We start from the raw sequence: 27988 nt of genomic DNA, 5'->3' as shown, positions 1-27988 counted from the left end.
CACGCAAAACGGTGTACGGCACGCAAACCGAGGTAGAGAGAGTGTAGTTGTAGAGAGAGAGGCTGTGGGTGTGTGAAATGAATGTGCCATGGCTACCCTATTTATAGCCGTTTTTTAGTCCCATCGCGTACCACGATGGGCTCCTTTCCGGATTCTGTCGCGTACCGCGATCAACACATATCGCCACTTGGCCTGACACGTCTGCCACGTGGTCTGACACATTCTGCCACATGTCCTGCCTGCTGCCACGTGTCACCGGAGTGCGACACGTGTTGATGACTCATCACGGCCCATCGCGTACCGCGATGGCCGTCCTCTTGGACTCATCGCATACCACGAGGGTCCCTTAATATTATATTTCACTTTTAGTACCCCGTCTTTGATAGCTTGTCATTTCTAGTCTAATTCTCGTTGTCCAAAAATACTAAGGCGGCTCTTAAAGCGGCTCGCGGCGATGCGAGCGTGCGAAGTGCAAAGTGCGCCATCAAAGGGCCACATTGCGCCCAACGCCCTTCGCCGTAGCCGTCGCCCTCGGCATCGCCATCGCCCTCGTCCTCGTCTTCGCCCGAGCGCGTGCGTGTCGGGTGCTACGCACCCTCCGCTAGGACCACTTGGTGCATGATATTCATAAAAGAATATTACTATGGAAAATCTCTTCCTTATAAAGAGCTTCCATTTCTTTACCACTTTCCATGTGGGATGGATTCCATCTTCCTTATTTATATCTTAGTGGAATGCTTCCACTTTCTTACATCTTCCAATGTGGGATGGAGTTTTCTTTCATGTAAGTAAACTTAACTTAGGAAATATTTTTATTTCCTTACTTTTCTTATATTTCCTTATTTAATATTTTCTCATTACTTATCTTGAAATTATTTTTGATCCCTCAATTTTCCTAAGTTGTCAAATTTGGATCAAAATTTTGGGGATATTACACAACATCTTGAAAAAGATGCTCCATTCATCTTCTTCGAAGAATGTTTGGATGCATTCAAAATTCTTAAAAACAAGCTTGTTGATGCTCCAATCATGGTAGCCCCAGACTGGACACTACTATTCAAACTTATGTGCGATGCAAGTGATTTTGCATTTGAGTTAGGACAAATGAAAGATAAGAATTTTCATCCGATCTACTACCGAGAATGAGCTTTTGGCCGTAGTCTTCGCTTTCGACAAATTCCGTTCTTATGTAGTCCTTTCAAAAACCATAGTTTACGCTAATCATGCGGTGATTAAGTATTTGTTCACAAAACAAGATGCTAACCCTGTCTGATTTGATGGATTTTACTTCTACAAGAATTCGAAATCGAAATCAAGGACAAGAAGGGTGCTGAAAACGTTGCAGTTAATCATCTTTCTCGTTTGGAATGCCCAGTTTCACAAAGAAATTAGGGAGAAAGAAAAACAAAAATTTTCCCCATGTATTTCTTATGCATATCGAGACTCATGAAAGAAAACATCCTTAGTTTGGTGACATCGCAAACTACAAAGCTAATGTAATCGTTCTCAAAGGAGTGACGTATCAATAAAGGAAGAAATTCTTTTCGAATATCAAATATTTTTTTGGGAAGATCCATACTTATTCTGCATAAGAGCTGATAATATTATTTGAAGATGCGTATATAAGGATGAAACACACAAGATCTTGAAACAATTTCATGAAGGACCATCAGGAGGCCAACATGGAGCATTAGAACCTTCAAAGAAAGTATTTGACGTCGGATTCTATTGGCCAACGATATACCAATAAGCAAATGAAATGGCTCGCTCATGCGATGCATGCAAACGTGCCAGCAACATCTCATCCCGAGATGAAATGTTACAAAGGCCAATCCAGGTCTGTGAAATATTTGAAGTTTGGGGCATTGATTTTATGGGACCATTTCCAACACAATTTGGTCATCACTACATCCTAGTTGCAGTAGACTACATATCAAAATGGGTCGAAGCCCCCACTTTACCCACCAATGATGCTAGAATGGTAGTTTAAGTTTTTTAAGAAATTATTCTCTCATTTTGGTATTCCCAGGGCACATATAATCGATCGAGGAACACATTTCTGTAATGCGCAAATGGAGAAAGTACTTGCCAGATACGGGGTTTATCATAACTCGCTACACCTTATCACCCGCAAAAAAGTGGTCATGAGGAAGTTACGAATTGAGGTATCAAATGAATCTTGGAGAACAATGTGAGTTATAATCGCAGAGATTGGTCGGAGAAACAACACTCTATGTGCATTCCGTACTATATACAAGACTCTTATTGGCACAAAACCATTCAAATTGGTGTACGGAAAGACGTGTCATCTTCCCGTTGTACTCGAGCATAAAGCATATTGGGAACCTAAAACTGTCAATCTTGATCTAAAGTTTGCGATAGAAAACTCACGAGCAGCTTCACAAGCTAGAAGAATTAAGATGCAAGCGTACTAAAACTCACGGATTTCCAAAGAAAAGATGAAAATACTTCATGACACACGACTAAAAGGTGATAACATTTTAAGCCAGGAGACCAGGTACTCCTCTATAACTCTCTCCATCGCTTATTTCCTGGAAAGTTAAAATCTAGATGGTCTGGTCCTTTTGTGGTTAATGAAGTTTTTTATCATGGAGCCATTGAACTTGCTCAAATTAAAAAGATGGGCATGGATTTAAGGTAAATGGTCATAGACTTAAACTTTACTTACGAGAACCCGTGGAAACCGCAATGGAGGTACTTAGCCTCTGTTCCGTGAACTAAAATGGCAAAATCATGAATCAAGCTATCGACTCCGACAAAAATTAGCATGTTAAGGTAGGATTTAATTGTTTTGTAGAGAAAAGTTAAAAAGAAAAAAAACTATATCTAGGAAGGCACGGTCGTGCCCCACGTAACACGGTTATGCCCCACATAACAAGGTCGTGCCCAGTACAATTTCTTTGTAGTGATAGTTTTTGGCACTGTTTCCAACTCAGACTGTCCAGTTTTAGAGAAAACTTGTCAACATGGCCCGTTCCTTGCAAGGAACGGCCGTGCTGAGATGTTTCGACAAATTATAAATTTGCATCACCTCCTTGAAAGTTTTGCACACCTTCTAGCCATACTTTTCTAAACTAAACAACCTCCCTATGCCAATGGAACATCCTAATGCTGAAAACCCTGCCACCACTCCACCTAAAAAGATAAACATAAACCTAGATATGATCCTTAAACTCCAGGAAATGGCAAAAGAGCTCACAGACATGCGCATTCTCAATGCACAATGAGTCCTAGCTTTGACAGATTCGGTGGAGGAAATTAAACCCGAGCTTCGTGACATTAATGTACATATTCAAATTCAGACCATTCGGTTGGGGTTCTTTCCCCCGGCACCACCGCCACCACCTTTTGGTGGAGATAGCGGTTTTGGCAGAAACCTCTACGGAGGAGATTTTGGACACCCTTTCTCCCATCTTTTATGATATGCTCGTTAATGGTTCAAGGGATTGTGCTAAAGACTAGTTGTTAGGATTTATCGGGCTTAACCCGATTATTTGTTGTTTTATTTTTATTTTTTTGTGTGATTTTATTTGATGTGTTTTTAGGGAAAGTAATGTAATCTTAGGACTTTTAAATAGAATGAAGTTTAAATTATGTTTTAGGGATAATATTTGCACACACATAACTGACCGTCTGAACCACGACTGAAACACGAGAGAAAAAATTGAAAAATCGTGAAAGATGCCAAGGCACGACCGTGTCCACCCTAAGTGCGGGCCGTGATCCATCAAAATCCGTCATCTCTTTAATAAATTCAAAATTCTGGATCAACATTGATGCTAGACTATCGCTATCAAGTCAAAAACAATTAAAATCAATTCCTAATCACCTAAGCAAGCTAGGGTAAGTAGGGTGTCGAACCTAGAGAGTATGAGGTCAGTGTAACATGCAACAGATTTCTAATATTATGAAGTAACAGTAATAGTGCAATCACACAAGCAAAAAAGTTGAGTTTTAATATCACACAAATAACAAAGCAAAGTCAATCAATAAAAATACAAATCGCACTCGGGTTTCAAGTAAGTAACTAAACAACAATCTCATGTAACCTAACAGATAATTATCATTGATCAATACAGACTGAATAATGTGCTAAACCTTAGGCATCAACAATCGCTAACAAAAGGCACTGGTTATCAAACAGTCCCTGCCAGTGTGACCCAACAAAGGGCAATTGTATGCTTCATTGTATTCAACTAATCAAACAATCCTATAAGCAATTATTATAGAAACTGACAAACTAATCATTCAGATTGACATAAACCTAAACCAACTGAATGCACAACAATACTAAACATCAATACTCATAGATTAATTAATAAAAATTACAAATCATCTGTTCTAATACATGAGAAAGTACTGAAAGTTAAAACTCTACATCCCGGGTATGATTCGAAGGAAATTAGTCTCTCATGGTAGCCATTAGATCTTCAGTTAATTATTGAAATCCATTAGGCATCAATCGAATGATGTTTATTGGTGTTTCCTAGCTCCAAAAATCGTCCCAAGAGGTTCCAAAACGGCCAAGAGAAGTCCAAAACGAGTTAGGGTTTATTATTGCCTTTTATACCCGAAAAAACTCGTAAGTTCGTATCACATATTAACACCCGGCGTAAGTTAATCTCTACCCGGCGTAAGCTACATCAGGTCTTGTTTTCCAATGCCAAACACAACTGTTAGTTGCGTACGCCCCTTATGGCAGGTCCTGGAGTAAGTTACGCCAAGCCCAAAGTGAGTTACGATGGGACCTGAAATTCCATGTTTTCGCCTTGTTTCCAATCCAAACGCTTGTACCATGCTTAGGCTCAAATATCCACTTTGATTAGCTTCCGTTACTCCCCGATCATCCCGAGACTTCATCCCATGCTCGTACAAGTCTCAATTTAGCATATTTAACGTTCAAAGATCTGCAACATATAAGCACGCATGAAGTACCATTGTTCGCGTACTAAACTAACTAGAACTAATAAAATACTACATATAATTACATTATTTACACCCGACCATCAAACAGTTATGACACCCACCTAACATGGCTGTGTTTATGTCACCATGGCCATGTTTTTCTCTCCTATGTGTCTATAAACGGCTATTATTTCCCATTCTTTTGACATGCCCATTCACACACATTTCCACCAAATAATAAAACTGCAGAGGAGAGGATGGAGGCCAAGTTATGGAAGACTTGGAGAGGTGCCTATATTTGTAGTTAGGGAATTAATGTGTTTACGTGAGAGAGTTGACGAGTTGGTAAGCAGTTACGTGGCAGCGGAGTAAAGAAACTGAAAGTTGCATGATAAGGTTGAAACACTACATTTCGAACATTATCATGTGACCGTAGGATGGTGAAGCCAGAAGACAACCTTGAGCGGCTAACGGTCGAGCTAGCTCGTTTTAACCGGAACCAAGGCGACAGGGCAACCCAAACCAACTTCATGTTAGGGCCTGCCCACATGCATACCTTGTTAGAAGAGGAACGGGGTTATTCAAGTAGTTTTCAACATGTTTAGGATTCTAGTCGTTTATCACGTGTATTCTTCGTTCCCTTTGTTTTAACGTTCGTGTATTCGTATTCCAAATCAATGAAATTTCATTTCTTATGTTTTTAAATTGACATACCTAACTCGTTTAGTCAAAAATGGTCGTGAAACAAATCGCGGGTTTTGAAAACGGTTAAAAAATGAAAAAAAAAAACAGAAACAGACCGGTTCAACACGGCAGTGCATATCTAATGGTTTTTGCCCCTTGAAAATCAACATTTTTCACTTTTAACCACACCCTTTCAAACCCTAGGCGACTTCGGTATGTCAATTATTCGTTTCAGACTCATTTTAGGGCTAGATTAGACCCATTTCACTTTCAAATTGGGTATAGTCTGAACCCTAGATTCAAGTTCCACCGAATTTGGGTTAGATTAGGACTAATTAACATGTCGAAAACTTAGCTTACATGATTTAAAAGATTAATTAGTTTGATAAGTTGAATGTAAACTAGTTTAAACATGATTTTAAGTCCAATTCCGTTAACTTTTGGTTCGGGTCGGGTTCCTCCCTATTGACCGACCCACGTCTGAACCATTTGATAAGTTTGATTAACCGGGTTGATACGCACGTTCGAGACTTCATAACTCTGAATTTGTGCAAATCACGGGTCGTGTTTCACCAAGAACAATCGTGGTCAACCAGAAAGTCAACTAGAAATGCGCCCAAACTCAGTACGGTCCATGCCTTCCAAGGATGTCCGGATATTTAGGATGGTCGGATATGACGATGAGAATATTGATGAGATAGATCACCCATCATTATTGTTTGCGGGTACTTCACGAAGGAATATTGAAGCTAGTGAGAAAGTCGAGTTAATGAAAACAAGGATGGAAGACCAGCTCTACTATGAGTGTAAGGCAACACTTAGGAAGCTGAATCAATATGAAAGGTATAAGGAAGTAACTCGTGTACCATGGCAGCGCTTCCAAAGTAATTAAACAAAATCATATTGGGAACTGACAATAGAGTTCCTAGCTTCGTTTAAACTCAAAGAAAACAAAATATACCCAGGAGATCACTTTGAGAAGGACATGATAACCTTTAGACTAGGACCTCATTAACAGACTGATATGTGGCTTACATCAGGCTACACATTTGAGGGTGAAGAGGGAAGAGAGAGGAGACAAACATCTTGTAAAACTGAGAGAGCGGATGCATGGAGATTGTTGACATGTAACCCAAAGGCAGTGTATAACCCAAGTATTTCCAAGAATACTGAGTTGAGGGATCCACTATTTAGGTACATCCAACACATCCTAAGCCACACCATGACACCCAGAGGAAAGAGTACATGGGTCGTTACCCTTAGATTTCTATGGGCCCTCTATTTCATGAAACGGGAGGAAATTGTAACATTGTCTACATGTTGTGCAATATGTGGGAAAAATGTGCAAATGTCATCGAAATATAGATGGTTGGGGGAGGTTGGATTGTTGAGCTTCATGAGGCATACGTGTTAGATCCTCATGGTAACGAGGGACCAGGGCCGATTCCTATAGATCTCCAGATGTGCATGACTATGGAGATGATGGTACGAGTTTGAGGAACGAGGAGCTTTCGGTTTGTGGATACCTGTGGTAGGATTTGGGATTCAGAGACTTCTGCTAACGAGGATGATGATATGTCATTATCTCAGGTACGCCGTACACGTTGTCGCCCCGACACTCCACATAAATACTACGGTGCCAGCTCATAACAGCCTAAACCGTACTCCTTTGCGGGCCTGCACCATTTCATGACCACCCGATTTGACCATATTTATGGAGAGATAATATACATGAGGAAGAGATGAGCAGTCACTGCCCACCCCACCCCCCCCCCCCCCCGGTAAGGCCCCGTTACCGGTAGCCCTATTTGGGTGTTGGATTTACTCATAAACGCAGTTCTAAATATCAGAGTTAATTAAAACATTCGCGGAATATAAAAACTTTCATAATCAAACCATAACTTGTCTTAAAACAACATCTTGTCTTTCAGAATAAACAAAACATTAAACTTAAAAGTCTTGAGTCTTCCGATGACAGCCTCTTATTCAATGCCATGTGTCCCCTCAAGCGAGCTGCCTCATTCTACTCACCTGCGTGCATACTAAAAGTCAGCTACGCTGAGTGAGTTCTAGTTAATCACGTATCGTATAAAACATACACTTACCTTCAATCATGCATCCGAAGATACATAATAATTACTTTACTAATTTACTTTCATTACATAATTCCATACATACATTCATACTTTATTACTTGCATACTATATAATTACTGTCCATTCTATCTCATATATTATTAGGGTCTGGTCCCTCTTTCCTTTGTCTATCTCAGATATTATTAGGGTCTGGTCCCTTTCTTGTCTATCTCAGATATTATTAGGGTCTGGTCCCTCTTTCTTAATCTTCGTACATACTGTCTTTACATACCCATAACATACATACTTTCTTTAATCATTCAAACATATTCATATATTGTACATATATCTATCATACACATTCATCTATCATAAACATACCTCCCTTGTTAGCACGTGCAATATCTGAAGATCGTTCACATATCGACAAGCTTTCACTCACATTTAAGATATACATACATAACATATAAACCATATAAGGCATACACTTACCAGTTAAGGTATGTGTATTAACTATCACATCGAGTATGCACACAGCCCCGAAAACATAACAAGGAAATGGGGCTAGAAACTCACCGGAATGCGGTTACGTTCACCGTTTATCGTTATTCCCCTCTTGAGCTGTGCACGAGTAACTGTATAACAATTACATGTATCAATTAACTATTACTACTCATGTCGTATTTCTATCTTTATATAACCCACAACGAATGGGGGTTCGGGGGCAGCGCCCCTGGCAGCGGGGTCTAGGGGCGGCAGCCCCTAGAAGGGTCTAAGGGGCAGAGCCCCTGGCTGGGGTCGAGCTGCCAGGTCAGCTTGGAAAAATTTTATTTACATTAACTGTCTTAACACATTTTTCACTAGGATTTTAATTTATTTCTCAGCGAACTTAACTTTTGGTGAACTTAATATTAAGCGAATTTATCATTCAGCGAAGTTACTTGGCGAACTTATCATTAGGCGAAGTTCACAGCTTGGCGAACTTATAACTGGCGAAGTTCACATCTTGGCGAACTTATAACTAGCGAAGTTATCCTTAGAAGAACTTGTGTCTAGCGAAGTTAGCCATAGGCGAACTTACATGTAACGAAGTTAACCCCAGGCGAACTTGCATACGTGCGAACTTATCCTCAGGCGAACATATGGATAGGCGAAGTTATTAACAGAAGCGGCAGGGCTCGATTTTAACTTCATTAACATCCATGTTCAACCCGTAACCCTTAGAGATGATGCTAATCAATCTCGCGAACATTCCCATGGCCGTTTTTGAATAAGATTCGGTCCGAAAAGGTAGAAAGTTTGAACCTTTAAGCTCGAAACGTTTAATAATAAGTTTAGGGTTCATTTTAAACGTGTCATGAGCAGCCGCGAGTTTGTTAAGTTCGGTTCTAACATCAAGTTCACAACTTTACGTTTTATTTACGCCCGATCTAATCTCGTTCTAAGTTTCAAGGCTAAATGTTAATAAAAGCGTAAACTTTAAGATCGAAACATACCTTTTTGATGTTTCTAGGTTACGGTTTGCTTGGTATACGATCTTGGACTTGTTATCTTGCTTGTATGATTAAGGATCCTAAGCTACGATGCTCGGTTGCGTAATCGGAAGGTGGCCGGCGGCTAGGGAGGGAAGGGTTAGCTTAAGTGTGTGTTTTAAGGTGTAAAAATGGATAAGATGGATGGAAATGGAAAGGTTTAGGGTTTAAGGGGGTATTTATACTCCCTTAAGCCCATGGACCCTAAGCCCATCTTTCCTCTTTGGTCCATGTTTCATCCCTTCTTAATTAACTTACTTAATTCCCTCTTAATATTTTATTATTCCTTTGTCAAGTCAAGTAAACTCGTTTATCATAAGGAATACTTTAAAAATATTATTGCTTGAAATTTTAGGATGTTACACCCCCCCCCCCCCACCCCCCGAAGGACTCGTAGGTGCGGTACGACCTCGTAGTACCCATGACACATTTGACCACTTCTTCCCAAGTTACTTGATGATGTTTATTGATGCACTGTCATGTTGGTGTTGATGATGGTTGTTGAACAATATTTATTTTTGTTGCTTGGTGTGGATGTTTTAAGACAATATTAATATTATTATTATTATTATTATTATTATTATTATTATTATTATTATTATTATTATTATTATTATTATGTAGGATGCCCACTAGTAGGGCGGTAAGGGTAAATATATACCCATACATATCTTTGGTCTTTTTATATTTGACTAACCAGAAACTAAGAAACAACGAGAAACATTTGAGCAAAATTACATCTACTTTAAAATATGATAAAAATAAAAATATGGTTTGTAATATTGAGATTAAATTTATGCAAAATTTTCCGTTTTCACCCAATCCTTCCGTTTGTGAGAATTAAACCTTCATGCAGATATTCAGAAAAATACTCATATATTGGATACTTTTGAGCGAGTCAGGTACTTTTTGCGGAATAGAACTTGTCTTGAGAATTTTATTCAAGATTAGACGAAATGATGCATAACAAGAAAGGTAATATATTTTCAAAAATCACAAAACCACCACATAAACCTTACACCTATCACCAAACCTACCCAAAAACTTATCCCACCAAATTAACCCTTTCACCGGTAGAATTCACAATTGGTTTTTTACTGTAAGACCCTAAAGAACTGGAATGCATATTTTTTATTTCACTCTACTTTGCTACCTACAATTCTTATAACCTAGGTTGCCTCCAAAACTTAGGGAGATCATTTTTCTCTTTAGCAATGAGGTGAGGAAAAAGTGACGCTAAGAGGAACAAAGGCCACCATTTTGTAGGATTTCCAAAAACGCAATGAAAAGACGAGCAAAAAGAAAAAAGATATGAAAGATGTTTAAGCTGCGGGAATTGGCCCCACGAAGGAAGATGTAGAGTAAGTCAAACCCAATCTCAATACGAATATACCGAAATAATGAGGGTGTGAGCTATTAGGCTTAAAGTCGAACGATCCATTAGAGTTGAGAGTTATATTCAACATAGGATTGAGGAGGAGTTTATCCACATCTTGCATAAAACCGGTCTTGACGATCTGACCTTAAAAGAGTCATTAGGTTTGAAAAAAAAAGCTCGATTAGTCGTACCCTCTCATATAACTTTTCCAAAATACCCAAAAAACCTATCCCCCAAATACAAAAACCTTTGGAAATATAATGTCTTTTGACGGATCCAGCCCTTCACAAGATGGGTGGAGAATTGATCTCTTGGCAAGCATATTTTCTGTAAGTCGTATCTTGGCTAAGAGTGTTTATACATACAACATTACATGTATGTCTAGATAGAAAGGCGAATGTGGGTGAACATTGCGAGCACGTGACGTTTTGCATAAGATGAAGCTCATAAAAGCAAACTGTAGTTTTACAAATCATATACTAACACAAATTTCTCTTATGGATTACCGGGACTTTCTGAAATTTAGCGGGATGTTTAGCTTCGGTTGACGTGCTATTTCGAAGAATTTTAACATGGCCATGTTAACCAATACACACCCCATGTTATCAAATGCAAGAAGAAAAGAAAAAACAGAAGCATCTGAAGCAAAACACGGCCATGCCTTCCCAAAACACAGCCATGCTTTCAGTACATAAGAAAAGGACAAAACAGGAGAAGTTTGGACTATTTTGGAACACAACACAGCCGTGCCTTGCTTAACACGCCCGTGTTACACTTGAGTTGTACGATCTGACATAGAAAGTTAATGCAACATGACAAAAATGGCGACACGGCCGTACCTTGCTTTACACGCTCGTGCCTTGAGGCTCTGATCAACCTATAAATTAAATGTTTTTCTCCTTCATTTAATGGACTTAAACACTCCTTGGAGGAGCATTTAATAGTCTCCAACCACTTTCTTTCACCACCATTAATAAGAGAATCAATCTCATACATCCAAGCATTGGAGATTAAGGAGATTAATCTTTTGGGAGAAATCGTTAGCATCAAAGATTAGTCATCCAAATTTACTAGATTGTTTAAATATGATCACGTTTGTATCTATTACTTTGATAATTATCATTATGTCTATTAGTGGCTAAACTTCCATAGTACCATCTTGGTTTATAATGAATCTTAACTTTAATAATGATAGTAAACATGTGATCGGCTTTTAATAACTAATGGTTGTGTCGCAATAATCACTTGACGAGGAATGTTAAAATACTCTTAAAAGATACCCCAAGTGCTAAGCTTGACGATAAGCTGAGAAATTGCTAGTCTTGCGAAGCCATGGCGAACCTTAAAATAGACACCAAGACCCCGAACTTTATGATAAGTCGAGAAATCGCTATTCTTGTGAGGACTTGGTTGATAAATTAAGAATCCTTAATATCAACCCCTAAATGCTGAGCTTGATGATAAGTTGGGGAACTGCCACTCTTGTGAGGGTTTGTGGAATAATTTAAGAAAATTTTGAAGAGCCTCCAAGATTCTGAGCTTGATGATAAGCCGATAAATCGTCATTCCTAAAGGGATTGCCTGGTGAAAAAACATGAATCTTAATATTGACATGGACCAAATGGAATATTAATAGTGATTGACCATTTTAGAATGGGAATCATCAATAATGTTGTGAAAACGGATTGTTGGTGTTCATACACTAAGATCGGTTAATTACTCGTTCAGTGAGTGTGCAACATAACCAATCTAAAGCAACTCTTGAGTAGTTATTACATGAGTTCTATATATGTTCAAGAGTTGTGCGAGTTATTACTTGGTAATTCAAGATTAATCCTTTAAAACTCAACTAATATTAATTGGTATTTTAAGCATAATGCAATGGTTATTTTACTAAAGTATCAAAGACAATTCACTTAGAAATTTAAATGATTGTCTCATCTTTAAAGTGAGTTAACTTATATTTATCAAAAACCACTTGCTTACATAAAATGATGTTTTAGTAAAAGGGGTCAAGAGTTATCTCTTTTTTTTAATTATCATGGAATAACATAACTAACGATGTTGTTCTCACATTTAATCACCATAGCAAGCTCAAAATCACATGTCTACTAATTAAATAGTAAATCATGTTAAGAGAAGTTTTAACAAAGATGATACACTTTGATCTTCTGTCTACCTTAAAATATAAAAACCCAAAAATATTGTTTTGTTATTTATTTTTCTTTTAACTCATTTACTAAAACCAAAACCAAAACCAAAATCATCTTCACCTCCGATAAATAAATACAACGATTTAGTAGTAAAACTCTAAAAGTGTGTCTGTGGATCGATACTTGGTTCTTACATATACTTTACTACATATACGATATGTATACTTGCCTATTTATGTGGTTTAATTAAGATAATAATTATTTTATAAATTAAAAACTCAACATTGTGTGAACAAACCTTTGAAAAAATTAACACATTTTTCATACTATACCTATCACACACCAACAAACTTGCTAAGTACTCGCTTATTCTTAAATCGTTGCTATAGTATTCAGCATCCCAAACTGCTACTTCATAATGGTTAAATCGTTGCTATAGTATTACACCGACCACTTACTCTTTGTGGTTCGACACCCTGCTTATCCTTAACTAGTTTAAGGTGAATAGGAACACTTAATTGATATTATTTTTTACCAACCTTTTGGTAGCGTTTGGTATGCAGTAATCATAGGGGGGATGGAATGATTCATTACTTGAGAATGAAAAAAGTGGTGTTTGGTTACTCATTGGAATGGAATCACCAATTATGCATGGAATCCCATTACATCAAAACCATTTCTTCCCACCCCCTTCTTTTTTTTTCATTTCATTCCTCATTCACCTTACTTTCTCAATAACACTATTACCTAACAACAACAACAGTAACCACCACCACTACCATAGCCACCACCGCCACCGCCAACGTCGTCGTCTCCGCCACCACTGTCGTCGCCGCTTCCACCAACGCTATCACCGTCGTCGCCATTGTCACCGTAACCACCACAACCATTGTCACCGAAACACCGTAACCATTGTCGCCGTCGCCACCTGACCGTCACCGCCACCTCCACTGCCTGACCACCACCACCTAACCTCCACCACCGTCGCCGCCACCCTACCATCACCATCACTACCAATGAATCCATCGCTTGACCACAGCCACCCCTCCCACCACCGCCACCACAAACATCGCCCTTGACGCCTGACCGCCAGTACCACCCCCGTCACCACCTCCATTTTCGTCGCCAGAGCTACTACTACAACCACCACCGTTAGCATTGCAATTTTTTTTTAATAAAGTTTACTTTGAGATAAGAGTGTTTTTATTGTTTCTATTTCATTCCTATAATTTTTTTGGATACCAAACAACATTAACTAATAATTCATTTCATTCTCATACATTAACCAAACAAGACATATGAATGGTAATAATTTATTTCATTCCCTCGTTAATTCCATTCCTTCTCTCATTTCGTTCCTTCTTTATTTTATTACCTCCAACTAAACATACCCTAAATTATTATTACTTTAATAATTTCGTTATGTTAAATAGAGTTTATGACTTGACTATGTTTCTCAGTACACATTAACTAACTTCATTTTTATATTAACCTGATTAAAGTTAGATTAATATATTTTTACCTAGTTACTAATGTATAAATCCTTTTTACTAATATATAATTATTTATTAGTTATCGTTTTCTTTTTATTTCCTTCGTACGTACAACATTTTACTAGTTAGATACAGAAATCTATACTTATAATTAAAGAAACTTCTAAAGTATAAAGATTTATACAGGTTACATACAAGATAATACAAGGAATTAACGTGTTGGGCTCACATGAAACGGTCAATATTAAAGTTGGGTTGTATAATTATGGCTATTTAACAATTTGGGCCGAAAAGAAAGAAGCAACAAAAGTAATTTAATTTGCTGCATGAGTCTTAATACTCTTTTTGCCAAACGTGATAGAGAACGGGATCAAAGTAAACACATACTACTTCATAAAACACTAGTTTTTATCCCCGTATTACGGGGTTGTTTTATATTATTTGTTCTAATATTTATTTATTTTTTTAATTTATAATATTTTTATTGTATGAAAGTTAATAATATACTTATGGTATGATAATAAATTGTTTCACAAATAAATTAGATGTTATAACCCGGTTTAAAAGCTATATAGTTTTGATGAGACCCAAGACCCGTTTATTTTTTTACTATAAAATTGGATTTTAATTATAAATAATATTTATGAAAGTTAATAATATACATATGGTTTGATAACCCAAGACCTGTTTATTTTTTACTATCAAATTGGTTTTTTAATTTAAATAATATATATATATTTTTAAAATAAATAAGATATTAAACTTTATTATATCTTATTTTATAGGATTTTTACATCAATAATTTGGTGAGAATAATTTTTAATTTAATGAGATGTTATAACCCGTTTAAGGAATATCTGGGTTTGGTAAGATCCACACCCATGAATTCGGATCAATGCATTAGAAGCCTCCATTTAAAAATCAAGCAAATCTGGTGACTCCAAAAAAGGGGAGAGCGACCACATCGCAACACGTAGGATTTTTATGTCTTCATTTATATATATTATAGATAGATGTGACAAGTGAACTACGATGAACATTTTTGAAATTGAGTTTAAAAACAACTTATTATTTTTTAAGTAAATAAGTTAAATTGTTTAGCAAACATTAAAGTCCCCTCCCCCCAAAAAAAAAAGTTTTTTAGACAATCCACAAATCCTGGATTTTGAAAATAGTTTTATGAAAAAGTCAATAAGTCAAGAAGCAGTTTTCAAACTCAATCCCTACCATAACCCTTATTATAGTCATCTAAATTTAGAGTTCACAACATGTTAGGCTGTTTGCTGGCTGATATATTTTTGGTTGTGACTTATGACCCTCATATTCATATACCCCTTACCTCTTTTACAAAACTAGACTCGATGGATTTAACATGTAGGTACGAGATTTATTTATAAAATAATAATAACAAATCTTTATTCATTCTACTCGAATCAAATCACACCAATTTTAGACCAACAGACTCAACATTCAAGTGGTCTCATGCAATCCAAGACTGGAAAGACTTGGTGCAATAAACACCCACCACAAATCCCACTATAAGAGCCAAAACTTTAAACAAATCGTTCCTCGACGGTTTTAGCCTCGTCGCAATCTTCTTTTTCGAGTCCTTCAATTCCTCATTAATGTTCCCTTTAGAAATTCCACTGTTTTCAACTGAATCCTTCTCGGGAACATTTTTACCAAGGCCATTATTCCCATTTGATTGAGCCATGGAATCGGCCTGGTTCACTTTGGAGTTTTCGGGGGTGGGTGTTGGATTTGAAGCTTTTATGTCGTCTTGCTTCGCTACTGGAGTGATCAGTATCGGTTGTCTAATATGGAGTATGCTGCCTTCAAATTTGGCGCTGATTTTCTTGGTATCACAATGTTCGGAAACTTGAAATTCTTTTTCAAATCGCGTCCATGTAGCGTCTTGGAGTTTGCGCTGACCACTAATGACTAATGTCCTTGATCTTAACTGAACTCTTAGTTGTTCCTTCACGAAACCTGTCGATTTATATATTAGAGCATTCAAATCGGAAATTATAACAATACTAGTCTTTTCTATTTGACATCAGCTAGGAATGTCATCTAATATCTATTTCTCATCCCCTAAATTATATATAATTGTTTATATATTTTTGTAAGTGGTTGAGAGTTGATGAAAAAGAAAATGTAATAAAAGCAGATCAAGTATAGTAGATATGAGAAGTATGATCGATGTGAGAGATTTTTTAAAATATTTCAATTTTATGAAGAAAAGTGTGTCAAATTAATTTAATTTATGGTTGTGAGGATGTGAAATTAAGCTACGTGAATGCTTTTACATATAGACTAATCATTTGTAAAGTTTAATTAAAAAAAATATGTTGTTACAATCCAGTTAATGCAAATCAAAACTGTTAAAAGAAAGAATTTCATAACACATATTTAGATTTAGGTTAGGCTTTAAACCGATATTGTTTTCGGTTTCGTAAATATCAAGCAGATGAAAAGAATAGCCAGAATGACATAAATATCAAATCTAGCTCATATTTAGCCCGATACCCATTTACAATTAGCTGAAATTGGTATTTCGGTTAAAATCGAAAACTGAACCTAACTCGAATTAAGGTTTAGGTTCGGCCTTAAAAATGCTGAATTCTTACGGTTTGATTTATTACTTTCAACTGAAAAAATTCAAGTCAAGGAAACTTTGAACCCAAGTGATGAACATCTCTGTATGATATACTAGTTTTTATCCCCTGTATTACGGGGTTGTTTTAATTTATTCGTTTATAATATTTATATATATTTTTGAATCTTTTAAGTTAATTTGGGTTAAACTATAATAAAGTAATGACGTTGAATACCCTTGTTAATAGAAAGTTTGTTTGACTAGAGGGTTAACTGTGCTTAAACTCCACACTCTAAATTCATCTACGAATAAAAATAAACAAGCGAAGAAGTTGTTACCGGGCAAATAAAGAAGTAGAGTGTCACAACCGTCCTCGTTCACCCACTCCACTGAGGGTTCGAATATGGTCGCTCCTTGTGTGTTCATGCTTGTAGTTGTTTAGACTTAATAAATATCGGTTGGTGTTTGAATTGCAAAAATGTAAATAAGAGGTCGTTGTTTATATATAGAGCATTTTGGGTGCATTTTGACATTTGAATGGTGCCCTAAACTTGTGATGTTTAGTTTTCTTTCAAGTTAAATATACCTTTGCTAATGTGGTTTCCTTCCATTCTGAAACGTTTTATATATTCTAATTAAATATGCTCTCTTTAGTAACTTTTCTTGTAGGTTTTCCTATCTATTTTAGATATTATGTTGAATTAATAGGAATATATTTAATACCTTTGATTTCAAATTAAGGTATACATACGGAATTTTTTTTGAATAAACTTTATTTTGCTACTAAATAAATTATTCTTAACAAAAAAAAAAGCCTTCGTGTACAAATTATATTGAGGTCCTTTGTGACTTTGTGTAGCGCACACACAATTGATCAGGAGATTAGCCGAACGGATAAGAAAGATGCTTGTTTATGTTTGTTCGTGTAATGCGCCATTATTGTAATATTTTAATGTTATATTGAAAGACGTTTAAGATAATTGACATCACATTTTATTCGTAATGATTTAAATGTATGATAAAATTGTTTTAATATTGATCTTATATATGGTTCCACATTTTAGTAGAGGAACACTCAGTTCACAATATCCTTATGCACCCATTTCACATGCTAGGCATAGCTGGTGTATTCGACGGGGATGAGAGATGTAATCAACTTAGCTTGTTTACCCGTTTAGATGAAAACAAGGTTAATTTACTTGGTTATCTGCATGGCCGGCCTGGGGGGTGTGCGAGCCCCACCCCCTTGTGGGGCACGTAAGTTTCGGAGGCACTATTCGATGACACTTTGACCTGTAGATTGTTGTTGAACAATAGTTTCAGTAAAGATGAGATTGAATAAAAGAAGAAAAAATGAAAATAAAAAAAAATGGTTTCGATGAAATATTTTTCTAACCAGTGCATCAGTTGAAATGGAAAGAAGGGCATGAAGAAGACAAATGATAGAAATGTGAATATAAGTGGGTGATATGGGTACGTTGTAAGTAAATGTGCTGATAAAAAAAAAAAAAAAAAAAAAAAAAAAAAAAGTACACTAGTATTGGTCAATAGCAAGAAATTCTAGTGTTTTACTATTATTTTTTTTATTAATTTTTACTTTGTATGTTCCTCATATTTTAAAATTTGTTTATTCTCTTAATTATCTAGTTATTTTATAACAGTATATGAGTAACAAAATTTTATTTTGTATATTTACCATATTTTAGTCTTTATAGATTTCCATATTATTATTATACACTATATATATACAAACAAACCACCCTTCAATTACAAGTTTTTGCTTCCGTCACTAACACTAAATTTATGTATATTTTGAAATATAAAACCGAGAAACTTATTGGGCTCTCTATATAAAACATTAAAAGCTCTAAACTAATACTATAATTTGTTATGCTTATTGATTTAACGTTAATCATCGTTTAAAATCATCAATTTTTATATTATCATTACTCGTTATTGCCTACGGGCCTTTTTATTTCAGTTCGGTCAAGGTATTTAAATTTTTCGAAGACGGCCTGAAAGCTTAATCAACAACAAATCAAAAGTTGACCGTTCTAAGCTAACCTCCTAAACGAACAAACAAAACTTAATAGAACTTTAGTCAAGCACTAAATTTAAAAGTTGCTGTGGATCAACACAAACAAAACTTAATAGAACTTTAGTCAAGCACTAAATTTAAAAGTTGTTGTGGATCAACTTAGGACCGTCTTGAGGCATGGCAGGGTAGTCGACGGTCACAGGCCCGACATCCCGCTAGGCCCGAAATTTTTATTTTAAAAAAAATTATATGTATTTTTATCAAAAACATGTGTATACTCAATGTTTCAACACAATTACATAATCATTAGCTTGGTCTAATGGTAAAGGGGTATGACATCTAACCAAAATGTTGTGGGTTCTAGTCTTATTTGAGACAATTTTAAGCTTATTTTTATACAAAAGTTTTTTACACAACTTAAATCATAATCAAATAAGCTCATTTATAATTAAATTGTTTAAACCCAGCAAAATGTTTCTTTTACTTAAGGCCCAAAAAAAAGTTCTCCTTTGGCCCAAAACAATTTTCGTCTTTTCGGAGCCGGCACTGGATCAACTCCAACACCAAGACCACTAGAAGGAGTGATGGTGCGACATAAAGGTGTTGAAGTCATGTTTTGTTGGCCCGTTAACTAATTCCCGACCTGTTACAAGTTCGGTAACCGGGTTGGGTTAATTCCTTGATTTACCAGTTTGGTGAATTTAGGGTATTTTAGGGATTACTAATTAATGTGTATTAGAATCCAGGTTTATCTCAAATATAATGTTTAGATATAGATGAGTTTGTGTTTGTATCTAATAAAGAGTTTGAGCCTAGCTAGGATTGGTTAGGATTATATAAACCGATGTAATCAAGTTTTTGAGCAAGTTTTCTTGATCAACATAATTTGGGAGTTATCAAACTTGTTTGTTCTTTGAGTTACTGATTCATACCTGTGAATTGGTATCAGAGCTCAGATCAAGAACAAACTACGTGTGATAGCGAACCTGTGGCTTTCAATTGCAATTGAGAATTGATCAAGGCTGATCAGTTTTCAAAGAGGCAATCGAGATAGGCTACGGACCAAACAATTGATCTAGAATTACATAATCAATTTGAACGATTAGGGCAAAACGAGCAAGTCGCATCTAATTTGTGTGATTAGGGTTCACAATCGTGAATTGTTAGCGCACATGTGGGCACGGCTGAAGTCAAAACAATCAAACAGTAATTGTTTTGATTAAAGATCCAAGTTCGGGACCTTGAACCCTCTACTCTTCTTAAGTACAGCAGAAGGAAACGGATAAGAGGATTGATAGGGGAACCGAATAATCAAGCTGGGGTTGCGATTAAGGAGACCAACACAGCCACGCTTCACTACCCAATTTTGAATCAAACTTTACACGCTTCACTACCCAATTTTGAATCAAACTAATTACACGATATGGGCCATGAAGATGAGGGCAATTTTCAACGTACACGATGTTTGGAACATGATCGAACCCGGGACAGGTAACGATGCCAAGAAAAATAATCTTGCAATTGCACTATTGTTCCAATCGATCCCCGAAGAATTGGTTATGCAAATCGGGAACATGACTACTGCCAAAGAGATGTGGGAAGTGGTGAAAATCCGACATCAAGGGGCAGACCGAGTAAGGGAGGAGCGACTTCAAACACTCATCTCAGAGCTCGATGGGTTAAAGATGAAAGACTCAAGCTCAATCGATGATTTCGCAACAAGAATATCCAGTATTGCAGCAAAATCGGCCTCACTCGGTCAAGTTATCGAAGAGTCCAAACTCGTGAAGAAATTCCTCATCGGACTACCAAGACGCCGCTTCATCCACATGGTAGCATCCATTGAACAAATTGTTGATTTAAAAACAATTACTTTTGATGATATTGTAGGTCTTTTAAAGGCGTTCGAAGAACGAATTAAAGACGAAGACGATCTAACCGAGAATCATAGTAAATTAATGTTCAATAATTATGACACCGGGGACAAGAGTCGGTCCTACGAGTCAAATAGGGGACGCGGCAGAGGCGGGTCAAGGGGTCGAGGACGAGGGAAAAAATTAGGTCATGGCCGGGGTTCGAATAACCCAGCTCAAAACCGAACCGATGAGGGTTCGAGCTCAAAACCGAAGAATGACAAATCTCAGGTCAAATGTTTTCGGTGTGACGAATACGGACACTTTGCATCCGCGTGTCCGGAACGAAGGAGGGCCAAACGGGAGGCTAATCTTGCGAAAACCGAGGAACTCGATCTGAACCTATACATGGCACGAATCGAAGACACTGTATTCTTGGATGAAAAGAAAGTGATTCCAAGTCAATTTGAATATGAAACGGCTGACACGTGGTATCTTGACAACGGAGCGTCAAACCACATGACAGGAAATCGGTCGTATTTTTCAGAGTTAAACGAGCGGGTTTCGGGACAAGTAAGATTTGGTGACGACTCGTGTGTGGAAATAAGAGGAAAGGGGTCGATCATGTTCACAAGCAAAACCGGTGAACACTGACTCCTAGCCGACGTCTACTACATACCGAGCCTACGGAGTAATATTATTAGCCTCGGACAAGCTACAGAGTACGGATGTGATATCCGTATGAGGTCCGACTACCTTCTCTTACATGACGGTGGAGGAAAATTAATTATGAAAGTTCAAAGGACGAAGAACCGACTTTATAAAATCCAATTGACCGTTGGAACACCGGTTTGCCTACTTTCAAAGCTTGATGACCAGACATGGTTGTGGCATGCCCGACTCGGTCATCTTATCTTCGATTCCATGAAGTCTCTTAGAACCAAAGGAATGGTACGTGGAATCCCTAATATTTCTCATACTGCTAACATATGTGATTGTTGCTTAGTAGGAAAACAGGCTCAGAAACCATACCCGGATCAAGCTTCTTTTCGGGCTTCAAAACCGCTTGAACTACTTCACGGGGATTTGTGTGGGCCAATAACACCGAGCACCCCAGCTGGAAATCGCTATATTTTCTTGCTTGTGGATGATTATTCACGATACATGTGGTGTTATTTATTAAAATCAAAGGACCAAGCATTCGGGTTCTTTAAACGTTTCAAGAACGCGGTCGAAACTGACATGGGCCTCAAGGTAGGAACGCTACGAACTGATCATGGGGGTGAATTTACATCGATCGAGTTCAATGATTTGTGTGAAAAACAATCCCTACAAAGACAATTGACTGCCCCGTATTCGCCTCAACAAAACGGGGTTGTTGAAAGGCGAAACCGAACCGTAATCGGGACTGTCCGGTGTTTATTAAAATCGATGAAGGTTCCTCAAGAATATTGGGGAGAGGCGGCAATACACAGTGTTTACATCCTTAACCGGGTTCCGACAAAATCCGTTGATTCGAAAACACCTTATGAAGCGTTGCTTGGGAGAAAGCCAAATATCAATCATCTAAAAGTTTTCGGGAGTGTGGGTTTTGCAATCGAACCTAAAGTTAACCTGAAAAAGTTGGATGATAGGAGCCGACCCATGGTCTATTTTGGGTCAGAACCTGGATCGAAAGCTTACCGAATGTTCGACCCGGTTAAGAAGAAAATTCATTTCTCAAGAAGTGTAACTTTTGATGAGAAAAGGAGTTGGGTATGGATGAGATCATCGACCTAGACCATCTCGAACGAGTTCATAATTGAAGTTGGGGCTGATTTCTCGACCGAGAATGATCCAGTCACTACCGGGCAGCAGACCCAAAGTGAACAGCCCAAACTGGGCAGCAGGCCCAAACTGTGTCGATCCAGCCAACGAACTCAGGAGAAAATGACACGGGCTCGCTTACAGGTCAACTGACTGAAACCGAGTCTGCTGACCAGCCCGTAACACCACTCCGACGATCAGCCCGGACCCATACGGTACCACGAAGATTCAAGGACTTCGTAATAAATGATGGGGTTAACCGGGAACAAGAAGAGTTGGAAGAAGCTTTAATGTTGCTCGTCGAGGACGAACCGAAGAATTACTCAGAAGCAAAAAATAACAAATATTGGTTTAAGGCAATGGAGGTCGAGTTGGAATCTATTGAAAAAAAACGGTACGTGGACATTAACGGACCTACCTAAGGGTCCTAAACCAATCGGGCTCAAGTGGGTTTATAAATTAAAACGAGACGCGGCTGGGAAAATTATTAAATATAAAGCGAGGCTCGTAGCTAAAGGTTACGTACAACAATATGGAGTTGATTATGATGAAGTATTCGCACCGATGGCTCGACTCGAAACTGTACGAGTCCTACTCGCCTTAGCCACGCAAGAAAAATGGCAAGTTCATCACCTCGACGTTAAATCAGCATTTTTACACGGGAACTTGAATGAAGTCGTATTCGTGTCTCAACCGGAGGGTTACGTAAAGAAAGGAAAATAAGCCAAAGTTTACCGTCTCACGAAAGCCTTGTACGGACTCCGACAAGCACCTCGGGCTTGGAATCTCAAGCTTGACGGAACGTTAAAGAAACTCGGGTATGAAAGACGCATTCAAGAACAAGCCATTTACACGAGACATACTGGTAACGAGATCATAATTATCGGCGTATATGTGGACGATCTAATTGTAACCGTATCGAACGTGGCTCAAATTAAAAGGTTTAAAGAAGAGATGAAGAACCAATTTGAGATGAGTGATCTCGGTTTGCTAAACTATTATCTCGGGATCGAAGTTTCCCAAGACAAAGACGGAATTCGGGTTAAACAAGAAACTTATGCTTGGAAAATCCTAAAAGAGGCCGTAATGGAAAACTGTAATAAGGCCTATGTTCCGATGGACCCGAACCTGAGGTTATCGAAAGCCGAAGATGAGGATGATGTAGATCCAACGGAGTACCGAAAGCTGGTTGGTTGTCTCCGGTACCTACTCCAAACCCGATCTGATCTCGCATATTCGGTCGGGGTAGTTAGCCGATACATGCAAGCTTCTAAGGTGTCCCATGCTAATGCAATCAAACAGATTAAAAGGTACGTGAAAGAGGTTATGGAATCAAATATTGTCGGGATAAGGGGGTGCTAAACGGGTATTCGGATAGTAGTCATAACATTGATGAGGATGACGGGCGGAGTACAACGGGTCATGTATTTTATCTCGGGCTTTCACCGATCACATGGTGTTCACAAAAACAAGGTACTGTGGCGTTATCATCATGTGAGGCAGAATATATGGCGGCAAGTGCAGCCGCGTGCCAAGCTGTGTGGCTTAGAGATTTGGTTAGCGAGATAACCGGGAAGGAATTACACAAGGTGGTGTTGAGGGCTGATAACACTTCGGCTATAGCCCTCATGAAAAATCCCGTGTTTCATGGTCGAACCAAACATATAAAATCCCGATATCATTTTATTCGAGAATGTGTTGATCGAGAAGAGATTGTGGTTCAACACATAAGCGGGAAAGAACAACGAGCCGATATCTTAACTAAAGCACTCGGGAAGATTAAGTTCGTGGAGATGCGAAAGCTTCTTGGAGTTGAAGACCTCGCTAATTCGAGTCAGGAATTAGGGGGGTGATTGTTGGCCCGTTAACTAATTCCCGACCTGTTACAAGTTCGGTAACCGGGTTGGGTTAATTCCTTGATTTACCAGTTTTGTGAATTAAGGGTATTTTAGGGATTACTAATTAATGTGTGTTAGAATCCAGGTTTATCTCAAATATAATGTTTAGATATAGATGAGTTTGTGTTTGTATCTAATAAGGAGTTTGAGCCTAGCTAGGATTGGTTAGGATTATATAAACCGATGTAATCAAGTTTTTGAGCAAGTTTTCTTGATCAATATAATTTGGGAGTTATCCAACTTGTTTGTTCTTTGAGTTACTGATTCATACCTGTGATGTTTTATGTTTCAACTAGGAGTGATAGCGCGCAACATGGAAGGAGTGATGCTTCAACACCAAAACCACCAAAAGAAGTGACCAATGATGGGAAATTATACGAAGGAATGATGTTCAGCCAATGAGTGACGAACTCATGGTTGTGTTTGAGGGTCATTTTACGGTATAAGTTTAATTGAACAAGAAAGGGAAAACCTTTATTTTATATACATCTTTATGGTTAGAATGGATCAAATTTTTTTTGCAAGAAGGTTAAGATGAGTTGGAAAAATGCTATGATTTTTGATTATTTGTTATAATGGTTTGTCTATGGGTTAGAATGGACTAGAACAAGCTCTATCAAATTTTATTTCAAACGAAACCCAATAAATCGAATCGAAACTGAAATCATTGAAACCGAACATAAACCGAAACCGCCCAAAATAAAAAGAAAAAAGTAAAACTGAATCAAAAAAATCAAAATTGAACCGAGACAAAACCGATTTTTTAATGAACGAGGACGACGGGGAAAATATTTAGTTATTTTATATTTTGCGTTTTTTATATATATTTCAGCTAGTATTTTTTTATTGGTTTTTTTTTTAAATTTTTTAGCGTCTTTTGAAACCCTTAGTATTTTAACATTTACTTGGGTCAAGATGTGTTAACTTTACCCATCTTGACCCATATCCATCCTAACCCTCTATTTTAAAAATTCATCATGACCAAAACTAATTAACCAAACTCATTCATATTGCCATTCTTCTTTTATTCACTCGATAAGTAGTATATACAGCCCCAGCTCCAAGGGTGTGCCATGTGGCGCCTGGTCGGGGCACGTGTTTTCCGAGGGCACAAAAATGTTCGATATTATATAGGGCTGTAAGCGAACTGGGACGTCCGGTTGTCTGCTCGGCAAGAAGTTCGTTTGCGTTTGTCCGTTTAATAAACGAACCGGACATGGACAAATAGTTTCGTTCGGTAAGCTTAATGGACGAACACGGACAAAGGCCAGGTTCGTTCAATAGTGTCCGTGAACGTCCGGTAACGTCCGTTTGATTACGTCTGGTAATGTCCGTTCGGTAACATCCGTAAGGAATTATTATATATATAAAAGGGTGACAAAAACGAGAAGTGTGAGAAGAATTTGTGACCATACAAAAAACCTCTAAAAACAATTCAAAAAATATAATAAAAAAATCATAACTCAAAATATAAACAAAATTTAAAAACTAAAATGTTTCCGCCATCATTCCCGTTAATGAAAATAATATAAAATAAAATAAATAAATAAAAAATTGATGAAAAGACGCAATAACGAAAATGAACAAAAGACACAATATATCGCAAATTATAACATAATTCGAACAAAATTTAGCAAAATATTGAGTAATATTACACAATATAAAGAAAAAAGACACAATGCCAAGGAAAAAAGTCATAATCAATGATGAAAATAAACACAAAACACAATGATAAATAAAAAGACACAATGATCTTTTTCACTCACCATTGTTGCTTTTTTTTAGAACGAGAAAGATGGTGGAAACATTTTTATGTTTTTAGTTTTTTCGTTTTAAAATTTTGATTTATGATTTATTTATTGATTTTTTTTAAAAAAAAAATTTGTGGCTAAAATTTTTTCTCATTTTTCGCATTTTTGTTCTCATTTGTAGAATAACTTGACTCATATATAAAATACCCGAACGCTTATAATCTCACTATTTTTATAATACACAAACACATTTTATACCCATTTTTTTAATTACCCAAAAACTTATATGCCCATTAAAAGTTGAAAAATGTCCATTACTTTTAATTAATTAATAAAAGTTAAATAAATAAAAACAAGAAACTAATAGACGGAATAACAACAAAGTTGAAATCGAACACCAGCAATCACGTTAGGGATGAGCATTTTATTCTCAATTACCCGGACTCGTACTCGTACCATACCCGTACATGTACTTGTATCGATTTAGCCTATTCGGTACGGGTATTTGTACTCATTTTTGTTGAATTTTGGTACATGTACAATCGGGTATAGGTACGGTACGGGTACGTTTGGTATTTTGTACTTATTGGTACATGCTTTTATTAATATTTGGTACGAGTATAATCAGGTACAGGTACGGGTACGGATACATGTATTGTCCTCGGTAGCATCTGCAGAAAGGAGTTTTTCGAAATTACAGTTATTGAAATCTTTTATACGATCCACAATGCCTAAGAAAGACTTAGCGGGTTGACGATTATAGCTTTAGAGAACGGAATATTTGAAGACATAAACTGCGAATAGTTGATTCACCAATTTGCAATCAATAATGTTATGAGAGCTTCACAAATCCTCGGTTATCCATTAGCATATTCAGTTGTCATAAACTCATTCTAATACCACGATTTTGCTAATTATTACGTCAACTGTCATAAATTTAACCGGCATGTAAAAATGTGTGATTTGGTACATTAAGGCTTAAGGAGCATATTTGTTTTAGCTCGGTCGGGACACGTGAATTCTCAGAGTCGGCACAAAATGATCATGTAACAATAGTAATGAATTTCATTGTAAAATCCTTAGCTAATATATCTGTCATGGCGTCTTGTTTCACATTTTATTAATCAAAAAATAGCAAAGATTTAAATTTACTGCTTTCTTAGTTTCTTACTACACAATTAGAGATCCGCCTCATTAAAGTTGAACTACATTATTGTAATATAAAGTTCATGGTTCGGAATGGAGTTGGTACACTATTTTGGTTGGACCTTTGGATCGGAAACGAACCTTTTTACGTCTTTTTTTGTTAGAAAAAGAGAAAAGTATGTGCGTGGTTGTTGACCGACTGTACATGGACTCGGTTAATATATGTGGTCAGTGGGGTTGGGTTCGAAACCTGTATGCGGCAGAAGAGGTGGAAGAATTTAGACAATTGCTTACAGTTTGCCAATCAGTCGTTGTGGTTTTAGACTGATCTGGTAGGAACAATTTAGTTTGGAACTTTGATGAGGATGGGATATTCATATATAGTGAAGGGTATAAAGGGTTACCTGGAAGATGCTCGTGGTGTTTTACCCGACTTTGTGTTCATTTGGAATAATCGGGTCCCTAAAAAGGTCAATCTAGTCGCATGGAGGGCGGAACACGAGTGGCGTTGGTTGCTCCTAACATAGCTCCTCCCTCGATCTCGTGTGCGAACAAATGACGGATCATGTCTTCATTTCGTGTTATGGTATATTATTTCGTGTTGGTGTACTTTCGAATGCGGGATCTTCTTGAGTTGCATAAATTCTCCGTGTTTC

At 37.3% G+C, this 27988-nt stretch overlaps 1 protein-coding gene across 1 annotated transcript; it reads left to right on the top strand.

Moving 5' to 3' along the window:
- Positions 1-20314: 20314 nt before the first annotated feature.
- On the top strand, positions 20315-21385 carry LOC143537803 (uncharacterized). Its single transcript, XM_077031487.1, has one exon. It carries the CDS (start codon positions 20315-20317, stop codon positions 21383-21385), a length of 1071 nt encoding a protein of 356 aa, XP_076887602.1.
- The last annotated feature ends 6603 nt before the right edge of the window (positions 21386-27988 follow it).

Source organism: Bidens hawaiensis, unplaced genomic scaffold, assembly GCF_021521415.1.
Source record: "Bidens hawaiensis isolate Kalapana, Puna unplaced genomic scaffold, B.hawaiensis_p1.1 tig00011382_1, whole genome shotgun sequence".
Lineage (NCBI taxonomy): Eukaryota > Viridiplantae > Streptophyta > Magnoliopsida > Asterales > Asteraceae > Bidens > Bidens hawaiensis.
This window is presented reverse-complemented; position numbering and strand designations above follow the sequence as displayed.